This window comes from Lutjanus erythropterus, chromosome 9, assembly GCF_056507025.1.
Source record: "Lutjanus erythropterus isolate fLutEry1 chromosome 9, fLutEry1.hap2, whole genome shotgun sequence".
Taxonomy (NCBI): domain Eukaryota; kingdom Metazoa; phylum Chordata; class Actinopteri; order Lutjaniformes; family Lutjanidae; genus Lutjanus; species Lutjanus erythropterus.
Genome location: NC_139325.1, coordinates 8282330 through 8291466, shown reverse-complemented (window position 1 = coordinate 8291466; position 9137 = coordinate 8282330). Strand labels below are relative to the sequence as shown.

Sequence of the window (9137 nt, the reverse complement as noted above, 5' to 3'; positions counted from 1 at the left end):
GATTTAAGCACTGGTGTAATGTGCTCCACTCTCTTGGTGTTGGTGAGGATTCTGGCAGCAGCGTTCTGGACAAGCTGCAGTTGTCTGATTGATTTTTTACTCAGACCTGTGAAGACACCGTTACAATAGTCCAGCCTGCTGAAAATGAAAGCATGAACAAGTTTTTCTGTATCTTCTCCAGACAGAAATCCTTTAATTCTTGCTATGTTTTAAGGTGGTAGTAGGCTGATTTAATAATTGTCTTTGTGTGACTGTTGAAATTTAGGTCTGAGTCCAGAATGATGATTTCTGGCTTGATTTGTAGGTTTCAGTGTCATGGATTCAAGGTGAATGCAAGTTTGATGCATCACTGCTCAGATGTCATTCAAAACTTTTACAAGTGCAGTCTCAGTGCTGTGATGTGCTCAAAATCCAGACTGAAAGAGTATTAAAATCACCCACTATAACAACACAGTTCAATAGTTTAGAAGTCATCAATAAAGTGTGCATTATATTTTGGTGGTCTGTAAATGGTTACTAATACTGCTTGACAGGAGGATCTCAACTGCAGTGCAATATATTCAGAAGACTCAGACTTCCCATATGATAACTGTTTGCACTGGTAAACATCCTTGAATAAAGTGGCTTCTTCACCTCCTGTCCTTTAAGTTCTTTAACTGAGCTGATAAAATGGAAGTTTTGGGGGGCTGATTCAATAAGAACTGCTGCACTGTTTCATTTAACCAAGTTTCAGTTAAAAACATAAAATCAAGGTTTTTCTTGCTAATAAAATTAATTAATAGTGACTTGCCAGCCAGAGACCTGATATTTAATAAAGCCAAGTTTAGTGTATTAACACCATTGTCTGACACAGTCGGTGACTGACGCATAACTGGAGTCAGATTAAATAACGTAGCTGGGCGTTTTGAATACACATTGTTTTTCCTGATACTGGTCAAACCAGGAATGATAGACCTTGGAGATGCCCCTGGCTGATACTTTTCAATCTCAAGATGTGTTTGACCATGCCACCGGCTATTTAAGATTGCCGGTATGTTTAAGGAAACGGCATGGGGTCTGTCTCATCTCTGACAAGCAGCTGGGTGATGGCGTCTGGGGCTGCTATTTAAGAGTTCATCGATTTGACTGAGCTTCGGTGTGGCAGCTTTAACTAACTCCTTGATTGGTGAGTGTGGTGGAGGGGGGGAAGGTTGACCCTGGCTCTGTAGGGGTTGCAGTGGTGGGGAGGGTCGATGTTGGCTCTGTAGTGGTTGTGGTGGAGGGCAGGAGGAGGGTTGTTGAATCCCTGACTAGGACAGGGTCATCCTTTAAATGAAGACTTCAGGATTTGGATTAGCTGTAGTTGTGTAGTTTTGCTGGCTACCAGCACACAGCAAAATGGATGTTACATAATGAAATTACTGCACTGATACTTCATTACAAAGGAGAAGGAAAAATAATGAAGACAAGAAAGATGATGGGGCAAAAAAGTAGGATGAGGACAAAGAAGAAAGCAACAGAAGGGACAAAATCATCACAGCAACACTTCCACACATGTGTGTGTACTGGGCAAGAGGGGCAGAGATATTTTATGAAAACTGTTAAGTTAAAGATATAATATGCAACATGTTCTTATAAAAACAATGTATAGACTCATATTAACATGTTTTTCATTATGTATTTTGGTGTCTGTATCTGCAGAGACCCTGCAGTCCTCTACCTGTGTTGTGCTGTGTAAGAACAGCCTGTACAAAACCTATTTATTCTACCTTTAAATAAAATCCCTGGATTTCCCTCAGTGTACCATCCCAGGTGCTCTCCAGCATAGTGCATTATCACCACCTACTGGTTCAGAGTGTGGTGTCATAAACCTGACCTAAAAATAGTGAAGGAAAACCCAGACTTCTTCTCTGGTGTAATCTAAGTCTCCTAAAGCCATGACATCCTGTTCACTAGCGTGTGCACACCATCACACCACACACTCAGTTTAGGCGGTGTGCATGCGCATGTGAACGTAGTTCCAAGCTAAGGATCTACAGTGAACTTTCAGTCTAAAAACATGGTGTAAATGACAAGTTGTTTCAAGTCATGGTTGTTTTTTTTATGTTTGAAAACTGGTCACCATTCACTTCCATTGTTTGGTAGATTCTTCAACACTGTTTTCCAGTGAAACTCCAGCAATGTGGGCTAAAAAAAAAAACTGACTTTCAATCATGCTTGATGGCAAGTAGATATTTTTTGGGTGAACTCCCCCTTTAATAATAACTAGCTCTGAAAGCAGAAATCTGTACAACTATCATAATTTATTTAAAAACTGTGGTCAGAACACGGTTGGGTGATGCCTTCTGCTACAGTAAAGCTGGCTTTCACTGGTTTTCACTTAGAACTCTTGTCAAACATGCTGTTGAGAAAGCAGGCTGCCTTTTTCTTGGACTTTTGTTGGCTTTCTTGGTGGCTAAGGTTAGCATAATTGTCTCCATAAACTAGACTTCCCCTGCTTCACTGAAACCTGACACAATTCCCTGGACTATTTCTCACTAAAACAAACCACACCCAAGTGATAAGATGACCATCCAATGACAGCACGGGATGTTGTTTCTTCTAAAGAAAAGACGTACACACTTGCTCCATGAAAGCCTTGCACCTACTTCACGTGCGTGTAATTACTGCTCCCCGTGTCTTTATCCATCAAACGCTACCCTGACACACTTCAACAGCTGTGTTGAGGAACAGAAGAAGATAATTATTTTATTGAAGCAGTGCATTCAATCATAACTACATCCATGGTACTACTGGACCAGCATCTGCTTTTAACGGAAGTGGCTGGCTGGAGGTGTGATTTAAGTCTGTTGGGTGAAACTGTCACTGCCTGTTCAGGCTGCCTCATCACCCAATCACAAACCAGGTTTCACTGAGCCTAACACTGCTGACGCTGGTTATCAAGTTTCTTAACTCCGGGATTTCCATCATCAGAACCATGAGTAACATGACATGAGATGAAATAGTGACATCTACAGGGAAATGCAGTTAGTGTGGCAGCAAAAAGTGATGTTCAATGAGGTAAAACATACTGGATGTTAAGAGTGAGGCTAAGGCTATGGATGGACTGCTGGATGGGTTTACTGCGCACAGGCCCTGGTACCAAGGGGTCAAAGGACCAGAGGGCCAACCACAAAGGAACACAAAACAACCACGGAGACACAAAAAGAGATTTTAAGCGATTAGAAAATGATTGACTCTTCAAAATTGCCTTTGCTGAATATTTTGTGAAGATCAGTGAATGTTTGTTTATTTGTTAGGAACACTTGTGCGCAGAGTGCTGTTTTACCATAACAGTAAAATTATTTCATTTTCATTTTCCCCGACTTTGCACAGAGGAATGACAGCAGCTTCTCGGTCTTCTCTCTTGGTGATTCTGTTGTGCGCTCTCCGTCCTGCTTGTCAGCAAATGCAGAGATACGATTTTTTCCTACTCTGCTGTTCACTGGTTTGTTACAGTGCGCAACATTCATCTCTGCTTTTTCAGTGCAGTAGGCTTTATTTGCTCCCAGCCTTCATCCCCTCATGGAGAGATACGTTTGGGGTTCTGTGACGCATCATTATGCATGACGCTGTGGTGTGACTGTTAATTGTCAACATACATAAAACAAGTAATCAATGCTGATACTGTGTGATATTAGATAAGGCATGATGATAACACAGTATATGCTTTGAATTCCTTAGATAATGACAGATGAGCCAGTGGCTAAGTTGACCCAGCCCGTTTCTAGGCAACCATTCTCATGTAACCATAAATTGAAGAAGCACCCATAATATTTCTATCTGGCTGTGCTGGAAAGCACACAGGAGAATTTTTTTTTTTCAAAGTAAATTTTCTGTATATCCAGTGTGATGAATGTTTATCTAGTTCTAAAATATGTATTATATATGTTGGTGATTTGCCAGTGTATAAAACCATGTGAATTACTTAGCTAATGATTAGCCTGAAGTGCTAAGGTAGGCAGCTTTTTCCAAAATGGTGACAATGGGGCAAAGTGAGCCAAACGCTGTGGGGTACGATGAACCCGTAGTCCAACTTCAACATTGTAAAAATGCTAGAATGTCAAGAAACTACAAGAGAAGGACAAACTGGGGCTCAACACCCCTTCTTCTTCATTGATATAATTGTATTTTTATCATTATTATTTGCACCCCAAAATGCTTTGATTATACCTGTTTCATTTTTCTTTGCCTAGAGGAGAACATAAGTAAAAATGAGCTCATCCTTCCCTCACTCTCCACAATAGTTATGCAGTGTTCTAAGTTACCACTGTGATCTAACTGGGTTATAAGTGTCACCTTCATGACATTGAAAAGTCATCATCATCAGTAGATAATCTTCTACTGTAAATCACATTCAGTGTGTTCCCAGGACGAAGAGCTCTGCTGCTGGTGTCTTTAGGTTGCAGCTGTATAGATGAACTTCTCTTTGTATTCTGGTGATTCACCAGTAAAGCTGCTGCTGTTGTCGCCCACAGTACATGAAACATTTCACACAGAAATGTGGGATTTCATATTGACAATAATGTACAACAGATGATACCAAAATCCACCAAAACAGATGGTCCCCTGTAAATAAACACCTGCATCTTTGGGTTATTCATGGATTTATAAATGTCATTCTTTTTGAGATATTACCACTCAGACCCAATTTTCATGTTTAACTAAACAATAGCATATGAAAGAAACAATCATATGAATAAAGAGACAAAAATCTGATCATCAAATTGTGAATTAATCCAACACATTTGAAAGCCCAGCTCAAGTTAATGTTCTTTCATCCTGCCTCTTTTCACAATAAGAGCGTGCTGCATGCTTTTCCACTGTCTGTCAGCTCATTTAGACCAAAGTAGCAGCCAATCACAGTTCAGTCACGATATATTTTGTGTGAATTTATTTATGTGATTACTTATATTATTTATTGATGAACTCTTTATGTCTCCATAGTATAATTAGATTATTTAGATGAACTCTGCATGCGTTCTACAGGCACTGTAAGCCAGAAGTTCCAACGGTTTTTGTTCAAGGGAGCCATTTTCTATCTACTGACTAAACTGATGACCTCTGACTGAGAGACATATTTTATATTGTAATCACTGTATAACAATAAAAGTACAGAACAACTGATAACTGCACAATTAACCCAGACAGCCAGTGAACACAATAACTGCAGGATGTTTGTGTCAACGAGTGATTTACAATTTTTGGTCTGTATAATATATTCTTTTTTATTTTAACAACTCATGCAAACTACATAAGTTTCTTTTGTTGACAAATTCAGTGTTCTTCTCCCTGAGAAGCTCCGTGTACTTTTCTAATGCAGGACGAGGGTACTAAGCAGAGAGCGAAGGCTCTGTGAATACAGCTTGTGGTCTTCACACATTTTTTATTAAATAATAATCTAAACTTTAAAAATATCCAATTTATTTAAGCTTTTTTTTACGGAGATGACTGAAATGCTGAGACAAAGGCCTACTGCATTTTTTTTTAAAACATCCCTTTAAAATCAAGAAGCCCTCGCAGCTCCCCTGAAGCTTTGGAGACCCCTAGTGGGGGTTAGGACCCCAGGTTGGGAACCAGTGCTACAGGTGGCATAAAGGCATGATAGCAGCTGAGCATCAGAGCATGTGACGTGTTGATGATCTTCATCCTGACAACACATGAGATCATGAGGTGCTAGATCAGATTAGTAGGAAGAAAAGCGGAGATCTGATGTTTGTTTGACTTTGGTGTGCAAAAGTATACTCTTTATTCTTATTATATATCCAACTTTATTTTGCCCCAACCCCTCCCCTCCACCCAGCCCCCACAACTGGTGGCATTCCCATGTCACCAGTTACTGTCACTGTTACAATAGCCAATCAGAGCTCACCTGCAGAAAGAAGGCAACCAAACAAAGAAGAGCAGAAAAAAGGGTTACTTTCAGTTTGTTTTTTCATGTTAAATAGTAATAAATACATTGAGATGCAGTGGTTCTTACTTTATCCTTTTCTCTTAAGCAGAAGGGTTAAAAAGTTTCTTTTATTTCTGTTTCTATTTCTTTTTATTTCTTTATTGATCTGTGTTGGATCTTTAGCAGCAATCCGGACCAGTTGTCATGGTGATTAGCAGCACAGAGAGGAGGAGCTGTCTGGAGGAGAAACACAACAGGAGAAGGAGGAGAGGAAGAAGAGAGCAGGGAGTTGGGGAGGATGAGGAGGAGAAGGAGATCCCTATGAGCGCCAGGAAGGCATCAGTGTCCTGTCACCTTCTCCTCCCTCCAACTCGCTCCCTCTCTCCAGACTCCGTCACAACAGAGGGAGGACACGAACTCTAAGAAAAGGTGAGTTGAACACAGACAGGAGTCCTGAATCACACGTGTGTTGGTGTTTTCTCCCTTTGAACCAGCTTTTGTCTTCTTGATGCAGCAGTATAGGTGTGTATGTGTGTGTGTGTGTGTTAAGACTGCTCGTCTCTAGGAGTTGTAAATATGACTGTACTAATGTCATGTCTAACCATTGTGAACATGAATATGTGCTCTCCTTCCACTTACAGCCACCGTGTGCAGTAAGATGGAACAGCGTGGCTCCTCTCTTTCCTCTTCATCCTCCTCCCCCTCTCCAGGCTTAAACAACAACCAAGTAGAACACACAACTCCTCAAACCCGAGAAAATCAAATAATATTAAACAACAATAATAATATTAATAAAAACAAACTTGTCACAATCATTCCTTTCCAATGACAGTTGCAACAAAAGACAACAAACTAAAACAGGATCAAAGGAGAGTTTTCCCAGCATCCTCCTCCTTCCTCCTCCTCCTCCTCTCATGCAGTACAAACTGTCTCCTCAGCACAAAGTTCACTCTTTGTCTCTGAACTCTGGCTGTCCGTGTGTAGTTGTAGTAGTTGTAGTTAAAATTGTATGGCTTTAGGGCATGGTTCAGGTTTTATCAAGAGTTGGCTGGCCCCTCATCTGAGTCCGGCCTCCCTCTGCCCCCCGCAGCGGGGTTATTGTTGTTGGAGGCAGGGTAGTAGTCCTCAGGGGGCGGGGCTTGTGGCCCTGGGGCGGTGGGGGCCGTCCGAGTCCGGAAGGCAGACAGTCCGATTGGCAGAGCAAGGGGCAGGGAGGCGGAGCCAAACTGAGACGCCTCCATGGAAGACACCGCCCCCAGGTGGTGCAGCCCTAGGGACACGCCCACATCCATGCTGTCACTCATCTGGGGCGAAGATCCCTGCTGGCCACCCCCTCCACCGATGCCCGTCTGTCCGCCCTGCCGCAGGCCACGCCCCCCATTGCCGTGGTGGGAGTAGGTTGGGTGGGGGTGGTGTGGCGGGTCCAGGAAGTGGCGCTGGTGTTGTTGGGAGGCAGCCGGCTTGTGGAGCAGCAACTGGGTGTATGCTGGGTCCTGACCCCCACCTCCACCATCACTGCCTGGCCACATCCTCATCTGCTGCTGGGAGGGAGCCTGAGGGGGGACATTCCAGGACACAGACACAGAGTGAGACAAAGGAACACCGGGACACCTGATGTAACCTTTCCTAACAGAAGACCTTTGTCTTCTGTTTCCACTGATCATTTGCACTGTCAAGGCTCAGTCAGTAACCTGGATGTGTTGCTGGGGGTACCGGAAGGTGAATGGATAACATGCTGAATATTCAATCTGAGCTGATTTCAGGATGTCTAAACCACGGAAAAGTTCAGGAAAATGTGTGGAACCTGCTAAATCTGAAGGAGCTGGTCAGGAAAGGTGAGGGAGAGGTGATATTTTGAGAAACTAAGATGTGTACAAGCTAACTCCTCCTAACTCCTGTCTTGGAATAATGATCCAACAATTTTGCCTTCCATTTGCTACCCTGACATAATGATATAGTGACATAGGCTCCTTTGTTTACAGAGTACACACACACAGGTACAGGTACAGGCACATGTGAAGACCTTAAGGTTTCCTGGATTGTGGACAGTCAGAGAGGCTTGTTTTGCTGCCGACAAATGCAATGTTCACTACATGAGAATCCATACATACCACGACCCCAGCGTCAGTTCCAAGTCTGGATATGTTGTTTACATTCAGTACATCCAAAATGTCTGACCTCTGACTGATGATGCGCTGTGAAAAACACTCTATACTGAATCACAGCTGTTGGTACTATCAGGGCTTGAAGGCAGGGACTGTGATTGGTCAAAGCAGACCACCATTACCATTTCACTGCATTTGTGTCAACTGGGACAACACATCCTTTAAAACGGTTTCAATTTCCAAAGACTGGGTCGGGACCCACAGGAGGGTCACAGGAGATTTTATTTGGGTCACCAAATAAATGAGACTTAAGTAGAAAATCTGTAAATTGAGGATTTATTTCTGCAGTACAGCAGTACAGTCTGGCTAAAATGTCCTACATTCTTAGAAATAAGGGTTCCAAAAGGGTTCTTCCTGAGGGGCTGAGGTTCTACCCAGAACCATTTGCTACTGAAGAACCCTTTTTGGAAGAAAGAGTTCTTTAAGGATTGTTGAAAATCTTTCATCAAGGGTTTGTTGTAGCATAATATAAAATGGTTCTTGAGAGAACTCCCCTGGGTTGCTTCTAAGTAAAACCTTTGGAATATAAAAGGGTTCTTGGGTGGTATCTAGATAAAACAGTTGAAATATAAAAAGGTCTTTGGTAGACCTCCCTGAATGTGTTTTAGATAAAACCCCTTAAAGTATAAAAGTGTTCTTGGGAGAACCCCTTGGATAGTATCTAGACAAAACCCTTAAAATAAAAAAAAGGTTCTCGGTAGAACCCACTAAGTGGGTTTTCAATAAGACCCATGGAATATAAAAGAGGTCCTGGGTGGGTTCTTGTTAGTGCACTTAGAGGGTGGAAAGATTCTGTGCTGAACCTCTCATAGAGTGTTCTGGGTGGAACCATTACACCACAGAAGGGTTCTCTGTTGAAGCTCTCACAGAGAGTTCTGGGTGAAACATTTCACAGATGGTTCTAGGTATGACCCTTTATGTGCGGTTCTAAGAAGAGCTCATTTATAAAAGGTTCTACCAGGAACCAAAGGTTGTTCTCCTATGGGGACAAGCCGAAGAAGGCTTTATGGTTCTAGTTAGCACCTTCACTTCTAAGAATGTGTGCTGTTTTCCTGATGAGA

General features: G+C 42.2%; 1 protein-coding gene across 3 annotated transcripts in view; it reads right to left on the bottom strand.

Moving 5' to 3' along the window:
• Positions 1–5754: 5754 nt before the first annotated feature.
• The window catches only part of dyrk1b (dual-specificity tyrosine-(Y)-phosphorylation regulated kinase 1B), an 85450-nt gene continuing 82067 nt past the window's right edge, over positions 5755–9137 (bottom strand). For all 3 annotated transcript variants that reach the window (XM_084726025.1, XM_084726026.1, XM_084726024.1), the window contains one exon: positions 5755–7464. In XM_084726025.1, coding sequence (XP_084582151.1) covers positions 6949–7464 — 516 coding nt within the window. In that variant the 3' untranslated portion in view covers positions 5755–6948. The remainder of the gene's footprint in view (positions 7465–9137) is intronic.